Source organism: Balaenoptera acutorostrata, chromosome 6 (assembly GCF_949987535.1).
Source record: "Balaenoptera acutorostrata chromosome 6, mBalAcu1.1, whole genome shotgun sequence".
Lineage (NCBI taxonomy): Eukaryota > Metazoa > Chordata > Mammalia > Artiodactyla > Balaenopteridae > Balaenoptera > Balaenoptera acutorostrata.
In genome coordinates, this window is record NC_080069.1 from 29,590,893 (window position 1) to 29,609,707 (window position 18,815).

The 18,815-nt window shown below is 40.2% G+C and overlaps 1 protein-coding gene across 1 annotated transcript in view; it reads left to right on the top strand.

Annotated features, from left to right (window-relative positions):
• FAM120A (family with sequence similarity 120 member A) overlaps positions 1-18,815 on the top strand; it is a 105,418-nt gene that overhangs the window by 17,645 nt on the left and 68,958 nt on the right. The window contains exons 2-3 of the mRNA XM_007182017.2: positions 2,785-3,031; positions 6,411-6,493. Coding sequence (XP_007182079.2) covers positions 2,785-3,031; positions 6,411-6,493 — 330 coding nt within the window. The remainder of the gene's footprint in view (positions 1-2,784; positions 3,032-6,410; positions 6,494-18,815) is intronic.

Sequence of the window (18,815 nt, forward strand, 5' to 3'; positions counted from 1 at the left end):
GGGAAGCAGCTGCATAGCACAGGGAGATCAGCTCGGTGCTTTGTGACCACCTAGAGGAGTGGGATAGGGAGGGTGGGAGGGAGACGCAAGAGGGAGGAGATATGGGGATATATGTATATGTATAGCTGATTCACTTTGTTATAAAGCAGAAACTAACACCATTGTAAAACAATTATACTCCAATAAAGATGTTAAAAAAATAATAAAATAAAGTTTTTTCTCTTTCTTTTTTTTTTTTTAAGCATAATTTTGCCACCCTGCACAACTGTGTTAGTTTTTGCTTACTCCCTTTCAGTCTTTTCCCACAGGTGCAGTTTTATGTGGTTGTATGTAGCGGATATTGTATTCTGAAATGGTTTTGTTTAATATTTTGTCCTAAGCTTTTCTCAAGTTTCTCCACAACATTGTGTAGTTGCTGTGTTTACCCAGCTCCTTAATGTTAACTTATTTTTCCCACAGAAGGCTACCCTCACCCTTTTTATGCTCCCAACGTTTTTTATCAGATACGTTGGTTTCTTAGGCTGTGTTTCCTGGCGTAAGATTGCTCCAGAGTCAAAGAGTATGAGTGCTTTACAGCTCTGGAAATATATTGCCTGTTGTTTTACAATGCCAACAGCCTTCCTTGAAAACCTGCCAGATTAGATCTGTCCCTGCCTACTCTGACTCCATCACCTACTGCTTTCCCCTGGGTCTCTGGCATGAGGCTGCGGACACCACGCTCAGCTCTGAGTCAGTACACCTGCTGTTCCCCTGCTTGAACACCCCACTGAGTAACCACACAGGGCTACCTCCTTCTTTCCCCTCCAAGGGTTGTTGTGAGGGTAATGAGGTAATATGTTGTGAGGCATGCAGAGAGTGGGTGCTCAGGGAGGATGAGTCTCTGGACCGCTCTTGTCCTGGAGCTGGGCAGAGCTAGGTTCTGAACTGCTGGCAGCCTCAGTGTCCTGGAAGAATAGGTTAATAAACTCTCTTGCAAAATATAGCTTGTACTGTACTCAACTCATACATTTAATTTTGCCCCATCTCCTCTACAGGATATCTGGCTCTAATGAAGCAAGCAGCCATGCTGCCTTTTCTAGAACTCCTCCGAGGGGACTGGAGCGAGGGGGTGGTAACTCACAACCTCTCTTCATTTCAGGGCCTCTTAGGACGATTGTGCAGACTTTAATATTAAAGATGTCTGGAATACAGGAATTGCTGGTGATTTTTAAATGCCTTAAGACATTGCTGTAAATATAAAGTTCTGTGTAATAAAATGATTTGAGGTAGAGGGCATGGACTTGGAGATTATCATTTCTAGATGAAGCTGGGCTAATTAAAAAAAAATTTAACTGTAGTTTTCTATTTTAGTGAAAGTACTCTATTTTTAGATTGAGATAAAACAGCATCATCCTATTCTAAGACAGAACAGTAAGTTGTTACTGTTTTCTTTGTAACGCAAAATATTTTTATCAAAATACTTATCAAGAGAATGCAAAAAATTATTTTTCCTTTAAATATGCATCTTTAAAAGGACTGCTTTGCCGCTGAGTTTTCATTATAACTAACTTTCTAACAAAATTTGGTGAAAGTCAGTGAGAGATGAGAGTAACTCTACAATGCTGTCCATCTAGTAGGTGACCATTGAACACTTGAACTTAATTTTTAATGTATTTTTAATTTTAATTCAATATAGCCACAAATCAGGCAGTGTAGTTCTAGAAATTTATGTTTAAGGGCACTTGTTTTTAACCTTTAGGGCTCTATGGAGAGTTAATTTTCCACAGCTGAATCATTCAATTAAGTTTAAAATTCTGTTTTCTAAAATACCTTTATCCATTGTAGGGGGAAAAAAAAAACCTGCCAAATTTTAGTTGGATAAATGAGTGTGGGTAACAGCAGGAGAGGAATTGTCTTTGACTTTATATATATAATTTTAGGAAAATGTTTTTCAGTGCCCTTTGGTATGTTTTTTGGAATAGAGAAATTCCGGGGGCTTTTTGCTTTCCTGTGGGCGTTGCTGCTCCGCCCTCTTTAGTATGTGACAGACACCTGAGATAGATGGGGTTGACCTTCCACAATGGGAGAGCCAGTAGAAGTAAAGAAGCTTCAGCTTGTAGTTTTCATCACTAAAAAGGCAGTAAATTTAGACCTAGCCTTCACAGTTGTCCTGGACCTGGTGCCACACCCCCAGGCATGGTCCTTTGCACAGAATAAACACGTGACAATTATTTGGGGGTAAACATGTTCATTCTTATTATTACCCATATGCTGAATACTTCAGGGTCTATAGTAACTAGTAGGTCGGTGATGGATAATACTTGGCTTTTTTTTTTTTTTTAATCCTTCTGGTTATTTCACCTATTTGCTTTGATTTACTTTGAAGAAATTATTTTGTTTTCACTGAGTGGCTGGCTTCTCTCTGTCTCCTTCCTTTACCCTTCTTTATTTTCCTCTTCTGTCTCTTTTTTCCCCGTCTGTCTCTTTTCCTTCAAAATACTGTCACAGGGGCCACCTGGCATTGTGTATTTTTAAGCAGGGTGATCTTTGAACTTGATAAGAAATTGAAAGTTAATTTGCAGTCTGGATGGGATCATAAGTTACTGACCAGGAGATTATTTCCCACTGAAATTTCTTATTTGAGCAATGTGCTGCCTACTTTATTATTGTCAGTTTTGACTGTTTGGCTCTCTTGCATATCTTCCATATCTGGAATTTACAGGTTCTGTACAGATATGTCTGTGTATTGAGCACATGCTGCAGTGGTGCCTGGCCTCTGACGAAGTGGTCTTCTCACTTGCACAGGTTGCGCAGAGCATCGAGGATCATCATCAAGAAGTGATCGGTTTCTGCAGAGAAAACGGCTTCCACGGCTTAGTTGCATACGACTCTGATTATGCCCTGTGCAACATCCCCTACTATTTCAGTGCCCATGCCCTAAAACTGAGCCGGAATGGGAAAAGTCTCACCACAAGCCAATATCTGATGCACGAGGTTGCCAAGCAGCTGGACCTGAACCCAAACCGCTTCCCTATCTTTGCTGCTCTGTTAGGTAGGTGGGCAGTGTGAAAATTCATTTTATAAAGGAGTTCTATACTCGAAACATACTGTTGTTGTTTTTTTTAAATTTCAATGCTAGAATGTTTTGGATAGTATCGTACTTAAATTTAAAAGAACCAGGGAATGGGCTGGGCTTCTCCTCAGTAACATTCTTTACTCATTATTTTTTGGTGTCACTGAAAACGTGCTTCATTTGTTCTTAAGTGTTTGTTTATGTATTGTTCCATCTAGGCCGATAAACTAATTTTGTGAAAAAAAATGCCCTTAAAGTTTGGGGAAAATAACATTTAAAAATCACAATTGTTAACACAGTCTCACTTATGAAATTAAACATTTAAACCTTTGGCACAAATTATGTTTGTTATAGAAGAAAATATGCTGTGAAGTTACCACTGTCATGTTTTCCCCTCATTTTCAGGATTCTCACTACTTAAAAAGGAAAAAAAAAAAAAAAATTACGTTACCCTGTTTCCAATGCCTGCATCTTAAGTAAATGTAAAAATGTCTTTAAAAACTCCCTTGGAGGAATTCCTTATGCTGAATAGCTAGAAAGGATGAAATCTGGTTTCAACTAAGATTTTATATATTAATTTCTTTCTCTTAAAAATAACTTGGCAATAAGTAATATATTTATTTATCACTTTATGTCTGTAGTTTATAGTTATTTCTTTCTTTTCTGTCCACTTCCCTTTCTTGTGCTTGGAATGTACACGTTTCTAGCTACTTGAATATCCGGCTCTAGTTTGCTCAGAGTTTGTAAAAATTATGTCCACGGTATAAGTAAATGTGTTCTGAGCAAAGCCCTCCTGTGAGTAAAATCCATGAATTTCAGTGATGGGATTGAGGGCTGTTTGGGACACACAGGCTCTTTTTGAAAGATATGTGGTCTCCAGAAAAGTGCGATCTTATTGTACTCTCTCAGTTTCTATTCTGTAGTGCTTAGCAGTGCTGATCTGGTCATGTTTAGGAGGGGGATTATATTGTAGGTTATTTTTAGAAATTCCTAATTATCAGATTTTTTATAAACATTCCAAAATAGTTTTATACAACTAGAAATTATAGTGAGAGAGCCATAATTTTTCATATATTATTTGGTGATAACATTTCAAATTGTATAACTACAAATCAGTCAAAAAATTTCTGTTTTACAAGTTGTCTTTATTTGGATCTAATCTCAAGTACATGTCTTTAAGTTAGTACTTGGCTATTTTCTGTCCATTTTCTTGGTGAACTCTTGGGACTTGGAATTTGGAGGATTAAAACCTAATTTCTAAATATATGTAGTACTTTCATATTTTCAGACATTAAAATATAAAAGGATATTTCCTCAAATGTTAAAAAGTGATGGAGTGGATGGGCACATTATGAAAGTTTCATATTTACTTAAATGTTACCACAATTGACTTTAAATGAATGGGAAAATTGTATGCTTTTAGAATATGGATGCCTTAACTAATTTGGGAACGATATTTGTTTATCTTATTTAAGGAAACATTGAATAAATTTCTTGGGAGATAATGCCAACTAATACTTTTCTAGCTAACTTATTTTGTGAAATAGTAAAAGAAATGAAAAACAGTAGTAACATTGTGAATAATCTAGTAATAAGTTAAGGCTTGGAATTTCTTCAGAAAATTTAGGCAAGTTATAGATAAATGCTTAATTGGGTGAGCATTTTTAGTTTAGATTTTGTGTAAAAGTTTCAACGTCCTCAAATGAGAAAGATTATTTTTCCTTTTTTTAATACAAAGTATAATTTCTCCTTTTTTGTAATAGAAAGTATAGCTATATAAGATGTTTTGTTTTAGAAAGGTTGAGTGAAATACTCATTTAAGTATTTGACCCAAGTTTTAACAGACTATTCTTTTTTTTTTTTTAACATCTTTATTGGAGTATAATTGCTTTACAATGTTGTGTTAGTTTCTGCTTTATAACAAAGTGAATCAGCTATACATATACATATATCCCCATATCTCCTCCCTCTTGCATCTCCTTCCCACCCTCCCTATCCCACCCCTCTAAGTGGTCATAAAGCAGTGAGCTGATCTCCTTGTGCTATGTGGCTGCTTCCCACTAGCTATCTGTTTTACATTTGGTAGTGTATATATGTCCATGCCACTCTCTCAGTTTGTCCCAGCTTACCCTTCCCCCTCCCTGTGTCCTCAAGTCCATTCTCTACATCTGCGTCTTTATTCCTGTCCTGCCCCTAGGTTCTTCATAACCTTTTTTTTTTTTTTAGATTCCATATATATGTGTTAGCATATGGTATTTAACAGACTATTCTTGATGTTGGAATTGGCTTAATATCTTTTCAGATAGAAGCTTCAAAAACAAATCTCAGATACTTAATACTTCACAGTAAAGTTCTATACATTCCATGAGCTGAGGAAAGCAGTACAAAACTCGGTAACTGGACAGATAGGACTTACCTTTGCTCTTCTGGACATAATGACAGTTCAGTACATCTGTATCATATATTTGTGTGTTTAGAGTATTATGATTAGCAGTGTTGCAAATGAACTCACCTTGTTTTCTGTTAGCAGCTGATTAATGAATCTGCTTAGTGTGGAGGTGACTAAATCATAATATAAAAATTACAGAATTATTTAGGAAATTACTGCTTTTAAATTGTATCAAGACCACTAACAAACCAAAGATGTTAGTATATCAGGCATCCAAGCACTACACTGAAGGGAGAACGTCCCCCGCAAAATGTAGTTTCTCAGCTGAATACAGTTCTTATTTGTGACACAGCCCTGGTGATAGTGCGTAGAGCTGATTGGCACTTTTTGATGGCACTTGTTGTAGTCTGTGCTTTGTACATCTATTTGTGGGTGGTGCTGGAAATTATGGGAGGAGGGTGTTGATCCATGTCACAGGCAGCAAACATTGTCACTTAACCTTCCTTAGATTTTATAACTATAGATTCTGCCTCTGCCGTTGAACCTACTTCACAGAATGCAGTTTGAACTATAGTCTCTCATAAACACATGAAAACTTGTTTCAAATTGACATTTGGCATCTGGCATTATCAGACTGACCTTAATACTGTGCTGGGGAATTACTTAGGTTTTTATGCAGTTTATTCAGTTTGAATGCTGTTGAGCCTCTACTGGAAATTCACGTTGTACTTGAGGCAGCTGCAAGAAGTCTGCCTGCTGTATGTTGCTTTGTATTAGAAGATGAAGAAATATTCTCAATTTCTGTGTGGAAGTTTTATGTGGTGTATCAAATGAGGTGGTCCTATGAAGTCATATTGCAAAGTCTGAAACTAACAAAGATAATCTACAAATTATAACATGCAATGATATTGAGTTTCCCCTGTGTCACTCATGATGATGGCTTTTATGGTATCCCTGTTTGTATTCCAGGAAATCACATTCTACCTGATGAAGATCTGGCTTCCTTTCATTGGAGTTTACTTGGTCCAGAACATCCACTAGCCTCACTTAAGGTACAGATTCATTTCATTTCCAACATTTGTTGATTTTGCTATTACTTTCATAATATAAATAATGTTTCTTTATTGTAGAAGGAAATATACCACAAAATTAGCAATATTCTGCTTCCCCCTAACTTCAGAATCTGTGTTGCCTTAAAAAACAACCTGTCTTATCTTGTTCCCAGCACCTATATTTTAGGGAAATATATAAATGTCCTTAAAAATTCCCTTAGAGGAATTCTTCATGCTGTATACCTAGATAGGTGGAAATTTTTTAGCTAAAGTTTTTATGTATTAATTTTCTTACCTACAAATATTAATTTTTTTCAGTAGATAATACCATCTTCTGTTACTCAGATCAACATCTTAGCATAGTTTGATAAATTTCATAATTTTCTTACTAATTTTTCAATATTGTAAAAATCTATTTACAGTTTTAATGCTATTTGAATGATGGAGGAGACCCAAGTTCATTAGAGAAGTGGTCCATTTGTACTATTTTGTTAATATTTATTTTCTTATTTTTCTCCCCTTCCTGTTTGTGAAAGTAATGGACATCCAAGAGGACTCACTTAACTGATTTTCTAGAGTGGGAAGGTTTACGGTTTGATGTGAACATAGTAGTGAAATTGGTATGAGCCACTAGGGAACTTGGAGTTGTACTTGTGAGTGGCTTCCTGTGATTTTCCGTATTCCCTTTGCTGGGTAAAGTGGCTCTGGTGTTCTCTGCTATTTAGTGTTGTGATCATAACTGCCACTTGTTAGGTGGGGAGCTGGGAAGTCGGGACCTACACTGGCTGGCAGCCTGGGCCTCAGTTCCTCATAGTAATAGGGAGGTTGCATGGAATGGTTTCTGAATGCACTTTTTCCTGTTGTCAGAATTGCCCTCCAAATTGGAGTTTTTGTGTTTTAGCTTATAGTGAGCTTTTGTGATACTTGCAAGTTCAAGTGGCATTCCTTTCCTGCCTCTTTCATCTTGTTTCTTGCTGCCTAGAATCCCCTTTCTTTTCCATTTCTTATTGATGAGTCCTGATGTTTTCCTTTTTATCATAACAGTTTTTTGTATGGGGCTTTAAAACTTCTGTTCAAAAGTCAGTTTTTCTCCTCTTGTTAGAAATTACTTGTTTTCTTTTGCTTTTTTGTCCTTGAAGGGGAACAGCTTTCTATCTGCTATTGGCCAGAGTGTTCTTCATGTGTGTTTTCATTTACAGAGTGCTACAATTTGTAATCTTGATTCCAAGCTCCTGGTGATACCATTATTGAACTGCAGAATAGGAAAAGTATAGTCCGAAATCAGGTGGACTCAGAAGTATTGTGCTCATTAGGTTCATTAAGCAGTATGCTTTTATAAGTTGAGACAAAATGAAGGCTTGTTTTTTAGAAGGTTTGTAGAGTTTTGAGTAGCAGGGGTGAGAAGCTTCCAGGATCCCAGACCATATACATATATCTAAATTGAGCTTGCCTTGTTTCATGTGTCAGAGGTTAGAAGTGAGGAGCTGTTTGAAGAATTACTGGAAAACCAACTCAAACTATTGATAGGTTACAAACATCATTATCATGTATTTTTCCTAGTAGTTTGTTAAGAAAAATATTAAGTATGTAAAAAGTTGAAATAGAAAATGTCTATCAATATATCCACCATCTTGGTTAAACAGTTGTTAACAGTTTCTTCTAAAGTATATTTGTATCTGTGTGTTTGTTTTTTAACTCAACTATTTGGAAGTAAGTTGCAGATATCATAACACTTCACCTGTGAAAACTGTGGTTTACATCACCACCACCTAAAAATAAGGATAATCTCTTAATTATATTACTATTATCACATTAACTAAATTAGCAGTAATTCCCTAATGTCATTTACTATTAAGTCCATGTTCACATTTTTCTATTGTTCTCTGAAAGTTGTTTATAGGATTGTTTGTTGGTTTTTTTTTTTTTAAAGCAAATCAGATTTTTTTTGCATTATCATCATGTGTATTTTAAATATTAGCTGGGTGTTTTTATGGCATAGTGAAGCAGTCCAAAATAATTTTTCAGTGAGTTAATAAGTTGTAGGATTTTTAAAGTCACATCCTGAAAAGCAAAGCATGTCCAGCTTTGAGTTCAAAAATTGCATAACTTTTATGTTTTGACCTTTTATACATAGTTTTCTGTGTATAGTATCATTTTAATCATTTTAACAAAGACTGTGGGATATTGAATGTGGTTTTTTTCTCATGAACATTACTACTATATAGAATTATCTGTATCCCATCTGCTTTTTTAGTCTCTTCTTTTTCACAGTAATAAAACTAACTACATCTTTTGAAAATTTGGTTAGTTGTTGTTTATGAAACTTTCTTACGATTTTCATTTGTTCCTTTTTAACACAGTATGTTGTATACACAGCTTTTAAAGATATCTGATTTTGCATCCCCAAGTTCAAGCATTCCTTTTATCATCCTTTATTTTGCCAAAGTGTTTCACCAAAGTCATATCTACTAGTTTATTGTTCACAGAGGGTTGGTGTTATATGAACTTATTATCTTATAAATTCAAATCACCCCTTAACATGTAATACCATAATCTTATCCCTGTCAACATTTCAACCATTGTATTCATTTTAATGGTTTTTGTGTTCCTAAACTTCGTATTCAGTTTCATGTATTTCAAGTTTTTATCCCCATCAGTCATTCATGACCCCCCCAAGTACTTCCGGCCCCGGAGTCCCTTCACCATTTCCTTCATATTGGACAGGCTACTTTGCAAGTTTTATGCTCGCGTTTCCTCTCCCCAGACCTCCCACAAGTGTTGTTCTCCTGTATAGCTATTCAGGTTCTATTTTGGTCTCTCTATACCACCACCCCAATTGTGGCAAGCAGGCAGTGTGCCCCTCCCCTGGCACACTGCCTCCCCCCCCCCGCCACTCCCCCCAAGCCTAGCTCTGCCCATCAACCCCGGGCCAGGCAGGTGCTGGTTTCTCTTGAACTCCTTCTCCCTCTATGTGTCCAATTAAATTAAAATACGTCCTTGAAAGTTCCCTTGCTTGCTTCTGCCTCTTCTCAAAGCTCTAAGTCCTAGCTCTTGTACATTTCTCTTTCTGATTTAAATAGTCTTTAGTATTTATTGATATAACCCTACCTTCAGGTTCACTTATTTTTAGTCACTTTCCTTTTTTTTTTAAATTTTATTTATTTTTGGCTGCGTTGGGTCTTCGTTGCTGTGCATGGGCTTTCTCTAGTTGTGGTGAGTGGGGGCTACTCTTCCGTTGTAGTGCGTGGGCTTCTCATTGCAGTGGCTTCTTTTGTTGTAGAGCACGGGCTCTAGGCACGTGAGCTTCAGTAGTTGTGGCGCACGGGCTCAGTAGTTGTGGTGCATGGGCTTAGTTGCTCTGCGGCATGTGGGATTTTCCCGGACCAGGCATCGAACCCGTGTGCCCTGCATTGGCAGGCGGATTCTTAACCACTGCGCCACCAGGGAAGCCCCAAGTCACCTTCCTTTACCAGCATTATCTTTTCCCTGAGGCAGCTGTATACCAGGGCAGTCTGTCAGGTCAGATTAGGAATGTTTTGTTTTAAATTTACCTAGAGTTTTACCAGAAGTTATCTCTAACTTTATATTTTTTACATGCCACCAAAAGTCACTGAGTAATCCTTTATACCAATGCCTTTCGGGACAGGATGTGGCAGTTGACCCCGGGGAGGAGGGAGTCTGGTCCTGGGTGAGTAGCATGTTAGGGTCCCTAGGAACGTGGGGGTGGACAGAAGAGCCATCTGTGTCTCACCATGCAGTCCATGCAACCCCCGCATTCCCAAGGTCCGGGCACATGGCAAGGCTCGCAGTGGGCCCTCAGGATGAAGCCTGGACTCGAAGGATCTCCTCTCCCTTGGCTTCCCTGAAGGGGAAGCAGGTAGCAGCTGCACCTGCTGTGATCAGTGTCCAGCCAACCAGTGATCTTCATATCCACCGTACGTGGCCCCTGTCTGGGTTTCACACTGTGGAGCCAGCTGCCAGAGAGAAGAGCAGCATGATTTCAGGCATTTTGAGTTTTATGGTATATCTAACGTAGTGTGCAACCTTACTAGAGTGAGATGGATGATCAGACTTTCTGGGATCCTTTCTGAAAGAAAGTTGAGTATAAATTGTACATGAATAGAAAGGTGGGCTTCAATTATTCTGAGTTCCACCTTTTAAGGCAGGGGTCCCCAGTCCCCGGGCCACAGACCGGTCTGTGGCCTGTTAGGAACCAGGCCGCACAGCAGGAGATGAGCGGCGGGCCAGCAAGTGAAGCTTCAACTGTATTTACAGCTGCTCCCCATCTCTCACATTACCGCCTCAGCTCCTCCTCGTATCAGGTCAGCTGCGGCATTAGATTCTCATAGGAGCGCGAACCCTACTGTGAACTGCGCATGCTAGGGATCTAGGTTGTGTGCTCCTTATTTGCAGGAAGACAAGCTCAGGGCTCCCACTGATTCTGCATTATGGTGAGTTGTATAATTATTTCATTATATAAATGTAATAATAACAGAAATATAGTGCACAATAACAGTAATGCGCTTGAATCATCCTGAAACCATCCCCCTCCCTGTCCGTGGAAAAATTGTCTTCCAGGAAACCAGTCCCTGGTGCCGAAAAGGTTGGGGACTGCTGTTTTAAGGCATTGCAAGAGGTGGCAGTTTGGGCACTTAAGACCTTCCAAAGAAGGAATTCCTGCTTGCATGTTAGAGTTAATTGAAGTTAACTCAATATATTCCTTTCTCAAAAAGTCATCCTATAGTTTCATAAGAGCTAAGAAGTACTTCCTAAAATCTAAAGACTTTTTGGGCTCTAGAGAAAATAACGTTAGGGGCCTGGAAGGTTGAAAAATTCAACCATTATGCATTGTGGAAGTGAGAGCTATTTATAATTGCACTCGTGGAAGAGAACCACTTTTAACAGATTGATATTTGGTACTCCAGAATTGTTTTAAAATGTACATCCTACTAATATTATTATTATAATGTCATCATCATCATGCATTCAGTGAGCTGCACATTCTTAACAGTCTGGAATTTCAGTGCACAGATTAATGGTACTGGGCTTTAAGCTTTTAGGTCGTGGAAACTTGCTTTTAGTAAGAAGTCTTATTCTTTGCTCATTTAAAATTTATATATGGAATCCTTAAATGGAAAATAAAAGACTGAACTCAAAAGATTTTTGCTTGTTTATATCTTCCCATCAGAGCTTCCTTCCCTGTCCCCAGTTGGTTTTAAAGTGAAGATGGGGGACTTCCCTGGCAGTCCAGTGGTTGAGACTTTGCCTTCCAGTGCAGGGGGTGCGGGTTCAGTCCCTGGTGGGGGAGCTAAGATCCCGCCTGCCTCAGGGCCAAAAAACCAAAACGTAAAACAGAAGCAGTATTGTAACAAATTCAATAAAGACTTTAAAAATGGTCCACATCAAAAATAAATAAATATTAAAATAAATAAATAAAGTGAAGATGGAAAGCTTGGCATTCTGAGGAATCTGCTGAAATCACTGGGACTCAAGAATAGCTTTACTGTCTCTGTTTTACAGATTGTGGGTGGATCACAGGTCACTTTGCTGGGAAGGAAGGACAGAGTCATGGGAGGGGTTTGTGTTCCCTAGTTGTTACAGGATTGCTTTCAGTTTAGCTCCTTCCTCTTGAGGGACTGGGCCTGCCCTGGGCCTGCGGGCAGAATTCTTCCGAGTGAGCTGAAATGCATGACCTAGCCAGAGGAGGGGAGATTCGTGGTCCAAATGCAATCTGAAAGATACAGTGTTTATAGTGCCCGACTTCTGATTCCTGGGGTGGTGAGTGATAGGGTCAGTGAAACAAAAAGAAGCTTACTTAGGGTATTTTTGCTTTCTCTGTTTCTTCTCATGACCTGGAATCTTCTAGTTTTATGTTAAATAAGTGGCATATTCTCAGTTTTAAAAATGTGTGCAGACACTTTCAAGCTTGTTTCCTCCCCCTGTGGGTCCACAATCTCCGCCTTGTTCATAAGTAGGCCTTCTCCATCACTCTGACTGGAAGAGATCACTTCTGCTGGAAATGTGGCTCTTTTGGCAGTTTCCCGACACTGTGTCTTGGGTGTGCACACATACACCCCTCACATTGCCAGTGGTCTCTCTGCTCTGAGCACTCCCAGGCGGCTCAACCGGAGATGTCACTTTTCTTGAGACTAGCCCAATCTGGGTCCAGAAGGACATGTGACAGAATTGGGGTTTGCTGGCAGTTTACTTCCAAATTGCCATTCTTGGTTAAAATGTTTTTTAAATTTTTTTTTATAACAGTTTTATTAAGATATAATGACATATCATAAAATTTACTCCTTTAAAGCATACAATTCAGTGGTTTTTAGCTTTCACAGAGTTTGTGCAACCATCATCAGTGTCTAATTTTAAAATATTTTCATCACCTCAAAAAGAAACCCAGTATCTTATCTGTTTACAGTCACTCCCCATTTCTCCCCCTCCTCTACCCTCTGGCAACCACTAATCTACTTTTTCCTCTATGAATTTGCCTCTTCTGGACATTTCATATAAGTGGAATTATATGACCTCTTGTGTCTGGCTTATTTCATTGAGCATAATGTTTTTTCAAGGTTCATCCACACTGTAGCATGTATCAGCACTTCATTTTTTCTTTTTATGGCCAAAAAATAGTCTGTCGTGTGGGTATACCTACCATGTTTAATCCATTCATCAGTCAGTGGACATTCAGGTTGTTCAGCCACATTTTGGCTTTGTAGTGCTGCTGTGAATATTCAAGTACAAGTGTTTGTGTAGACATGTTTTCATTTCTCTCAGGTGTATACCTAGGACTGGAATTGCTGGTCACATGGTAATTCTATGCCTAACGTTTTGAGGAACTACCAGACTGTTTTCCACAGTAGCTATACTGTTTATACTCTTACCAGCTATGTGTGAGGTTTCTGACTTTTCCACAACCTCACCAACACTTGTTATTGTCTGTTGTTTTATTTTTAGCTGTTGCAGTGGGTGTGATGTGGTTTTGATTTGCATTTCTCTGATGACTAATGATGTTGAGCACCTTTTCCTGTGCTCACTGGCCATTTGTTTACCTTTTCTGGATAAATGTCTATTCATATCTTTTGTCCATTTTAAAATTTTTTATTAGTGAGTTGTAAGAGTTTTTTAAAAAATATATTCTGTATACAAGTCTCTTACCAGATACATGATTTGCAAACACTTTCTCCCATTCTGTGGGTTGTCGTTTTACCTTCATGATGGTGTCCTTTGATAACTCTTCTGAGACTCAGGCAAGGTCAGAGTACTGGAGATTACCCACAGACAACTTGGCTGCATATTGTTTCCAGTAAAATAGTGTATACTATACTGCAGCCTTCTAGGCCCAGAGTCATACACTGGGTCTTCTCCCAGAAGAGCTCCATTTCCTATCGTACACTTTAATATCCCTTCTCCCTTTTGTCTCCACCGCTTCTATCTTTAGTATTCTCATAAGCTGACACTTGGCTCTTTTGCCCGCCCTGGGGCCTTCTGCCCATTTATTTGTTCACTGTTTCTTTCTTCCCTAGCTGGCCTGGACCTCTTGGTGGGTCACCTTGAACTGGTTGTACCAACACCACCCTTCTCTTGCTCCTTCTTCCGTCTCACCTGCGCGGCAGACCCCTCCACCCTAGAGAGGTCCTGTCCAGAGAAGGTGTGAGAGCCACACGGCTAGTGGATGCCACTGCAAGCTTGCGGTCTAAGTTAAAGAAGGGTCTAAATAAATGAAGAAATGTACGTGTTGATGGCTCAGAAGACTCTGTTGTTATATAGATTCACTGCATCCCAATCAAAATCCAAGCAAGCTTGCTTTTAAGTAGAAATTGAAAAACTGATTTTAAAATTCATGTGGAATTGCAGAGGACCTAGAATAGCATCAGAGATGTTGAAAAGGAAGAACAAAGTGAAAGGACTTAGTATTAGACTCACTTTAAAGCTATAATAATCAACTCAGTGTGGTACTGACATAAGGGTAGTCGAACAGATCAGTGGAGCAGAACAGAGTCCAGAAATAGACCTATATATATATATTTAATTATTTTCACCAGAAGTCCCTAAGTAACTAAATGGGGAAGGGTTAGTTTTTACAATAGCTGGATATCCATATGCAAAAATTGAAAGAATATAAAAATTATTCTAGAAGAAAATATAAGAGAGGATCTTTATGACCTTGAGTTAGTCAAAGATTTCTTAGTTAAGAAAATGAAAAGCAAGCAACAACAGAGGGCGAGGAGCTATTTGCAGAATATTATCTCTGGTAAAGGACTTGTATCCAGAATATGTAAAGAACAACACAATAAGAAGATACACAGCCCAACAACAAAAAAAGATGGGTGAAATTTTGAACAGGCGTTTTACAGAATATTCAGTAAGCACACAAAGAGATGCTCCATGGAATTAGGGAATGCAAATTAAAGCCATCATGAGCTGCACTACCTGACCACTGGAATGGGCCAAATGAAGGAGACAGATGATGCGAAGTGTCAGTGCATGTCAGCACCCATAGCTCTGAGATGTGGCTGTTGGGAAGCAGAATCCAGAATGGTCACTTTGAAAACAGTCTGGTAGTTTCTTACAAAGTTAAACATATACCTACCATATAACCCAGCAATCCCGCTGCTAGACATTTACTCACGAGAAATGAAATCCTATGTTCACAAAAATAATTAAACCTGAGTGTCCTGGCAGCTTTGTCCATTGTAGTCTCGAACACACCAAGCAGTAGTTAGCTGGTGAATGGATGAATAAATTGTGGGACAGTCATACAATGACATGCTGATAGCAGTGAAAGGAACCAACTACTTTCTTATAATATGTATGAATCCTAGAAGCATTATCTTAAGTGAAAAGTCAAACACCAAAGAAATATATGATTGCTTTTATGTAAAACCCTGGAAAAGGCAAAAGTATGGAGATAGAAAGCAGGTTAGTGGTTGCCTAGGGCTATGATGGGGAGGGGCACAGGGAACTATTTGAGGTGATAGAAACGTTATACTTCATAATTATGGCGGTGCCTACACTAATGTATGCGTTTATCAGAGCTCAGTGAATTATGTGCTTAAAATTGATGAATTTTACTTTAAGTAAAATATCTCAGTAAAACTGATTTTTAAAACTATGGTCTCCAACTTCAACCAAACTATCAGTGTCAGCAGTTAATCCTTTTATTCTCCTTAATATTTATCTTAAACATTCATCATTTCTTCAGACCTCTCTTCAGTTTCACACTTTCTCTTACAGAGAGGCCCTTTATCCGAGGATGGTGAGAGTCCTCAGCTTCTTGTTCCCCTGTTTTCATTCTTCTTCATCCAGGCCCATTTTACTTCCTGAGACTAGACTATACTGACATTCTTTTTTTTTTTTTAATTAATTAATTATTTATTTATTTATTTTCGGCTGTGTTGGGTCTTCGTTTCTGTGCGAGGGCTTTCTCCAGTTGCGGCGAGTGGGGGCCACTCTTCATCGCGGTGCGCGGGCCTCCCACCATCGCGGCCTCTCTTGTTGCGGAGCACAGGCTCCAGACGCGCAGGCTCAGTAGTTGTGGCTCACGGGCTTAGTTGCTCCGCGGCATGTGGGATCTTCCCAGACCAGGGCTCGAACCCGTGTCCCCTGCATTGGCAGGCAGACTCTCAACCACTGCGCCACCAGGGAAGCCCCTATACTGACATTCTTGAGCTGTTGTCACTGAACACATCCAGGGAGCCCTGCGTTACTTCGTCCAATCAACTCCTTGCTCCTGTGTAGACGCTCCCCTCTTTTGGTCGTTGGCCCTCAGTTTGTAAATGTGGTCTAGTCTCCCATATTCTCCTAACTCTCTTCTTCATCCTCGACTCTCCCGAAGGCAGCCTTCCATAATGTCCCCAACAGCTTAATCCACCCTCACCGCCCCCTGCGCCCCTCCCCACCGATTTCTGGTGGACACCGTTGGGTCTTTGTCCAAGGCCGTGGATTTGACAAATGCTTTGTCAAATGATTTTCAGCCTCTCTGGAGCACTTGACACTGTCAGTCATCCTGCTCTCCTCACCCCTCTGGGGAGATTCCTGCCTTGATTCCCAGACCCCAGCTTTGTTCTGGATTCCTTATTTCCACATCCTTTCCTGGTCTCTCGTGTGAGCGGGCTCCCTCTGGTTGCACGTGCGTTCCCTAGGGTCCACCTCTGTCCCTTGCTGTGAGCCTCACACTTTCTTTCTGGCACGTCTCATCTGCCCTTAAGGTTTCAGCTACTATGTTGATGACTCTCCAGTGTACTTCTCCCAAGAGACCCCCTCCCTGAACTGCAGGGTGTATCCCACTGTCCACCAAGTCATCTCCACGTGGGCACTGCACCTGTGCACCAAATTGGGTGTTTCTAACTTAGAAATGTCGCCACCTTCTCTAAATAGGTTTATCCTCCTGTATTTTGTTTCTCGCTAGTGACACCACTGTCCCTGCAGTCATCAGGTTAGAAATTGAGAATTATCTTTGATTCTTCTCCTCTCTGCGTCTGACTCTACATCTGACCTTTCCCACCTTGCTCATCCTGTCCTCGACCACCTGTGTTATCGTTACGTAGGTTTACGCAGGAGCTGCTAATGTTCCCTCCTTTGTTCCTCTGCCTTCATGCCCATCCTCCATGTGTCTGGAACTCAGGCCTGACTTCATACCTCTCCTGTTGAAAATCTTTCTGTAGCTCCTTTTGTTGACAACAGGGGTTTGGGTTTCACGGATCTGTTGGGGAAGACAAAAGTTGGGAGGGCTACTGTTGTGTTGCCAACTTTTAATTATTCTAAATAAGAATGTTAGAGGAAAAAGGAACTCGCCGTCTACCATCATTTCGTAGAAAAGGACATTTAATGCTAAAAGAGGCATAATTTAGAGACGACTAGACCAGAGTGTGGTGGCCAGGTGTGCAGTCTGCAGGTCGGGCGGTGGCCCAGCTACTCACCTCGTTGGCTCATATGGGTGCCTGAATGAACTCCTGTCAAATGGGGAGTACATTTAAGAGTGCACCTCACAGCATTGTTTTGCGGATTAAATGAAGTGATGCATGCTGAGAGCAGTGTGTGGCGTGTAGTCTAGAAGGACTCAATCACGGGACAGTACAGCCCCAGCTGGATGCAGACACTTCTGCAGGAGGGAGCCCAGGCCTGCCCTCCTTTCCCTGTGAGCCTGCTGGTGACCCTTGCTCATAAAACGTGATGGAATTTTTCTTTGTTGACACTTAATACTTTGAATACTTTAAATTCAAATCCGTTAAATCCTTCGGTATATCTGCATAACAGTTTCCACCTGCAGAGCTCACATTTAGCATTGTTTGTGATTAATTGCATTTTAGCATCCTTTTCACAGCTATATTTAAGCAAATGTATACAAGATATCGATACACGTCATAACTTTTCAAGAATCTCAAGGCATAGCCATAACGGTTTTGGTGTTTAAATGTTTTCCTTACTCTTGACTCTTTTAGAAAATACTAGCCCTCAAGGTGTGTTCAGTGATTTAGTGGTTGGAGGACTTACTACAACAAACTGCCAGAGCCCCCTCACACAACTCTTTTCGTTGGTTTGGGGGCTCCAAGACGGCCCTGGGTCGGATCTCAGGGCCTGCACTTTGAGAACCACAGAGGATGCAGAAGCCTTTCTCCCTCCTCAGCTGGGCCATGATTCCTCCAGGGTGTCCTCTGAGGGCCCTGTTGGAGTCTGGTCAGCATTTTTTCTCCAATAAGAATGTGAGCCTCTTGAAGTCAAGACACTGGGGAGCTGCTCCGTATTCTTATTTTCTAGAATAATACCTTACGCACAAGTGAATGTTGATCAAGTCAGGTTTCTAGTTTTCTTCCTGAAAATTGCCAAGATTTGTAATCCTTTCACTTTGCTCTTTTCCAAATGGCAGTGAAGTGGATCAGGTTCTTCTGCTTCAGCAATGATATTACGTGAAACTTGTTTTTAGATTCACTTGCATTTAAAGAGCAGCCAAGATACGGCTTGGGAGCAGTAGCACCAGCAGTCTCAGAGGAAGATGTGGGTGCTCACCCTGAGCTGGATTAGGAGTGAAGCTGGGGGAGCGAGGGGTGGTGGGGCGTGAGGGAGGAGTCCGGGCCATGGGAAATTATAAAGGACGCAGTTTCAGGGTGGTGTTAATTAGCCTCTCAGAAGGATTTAGGGGCCCTCTAATTATAGGATCTGCTCACTTCAAGGATTTTATAGCCTTAGTGTTGTGGGGAGTGGGGGTAGTGAAGACGAGGATATCCACAGGAACCAAGATGACAGACTCTGTCATTTTCACTTGAGGTGGGATGGGACAGTTTGCGGCCGCCCAGGCATCTGTGGTGTCCCGGTGTCAGGG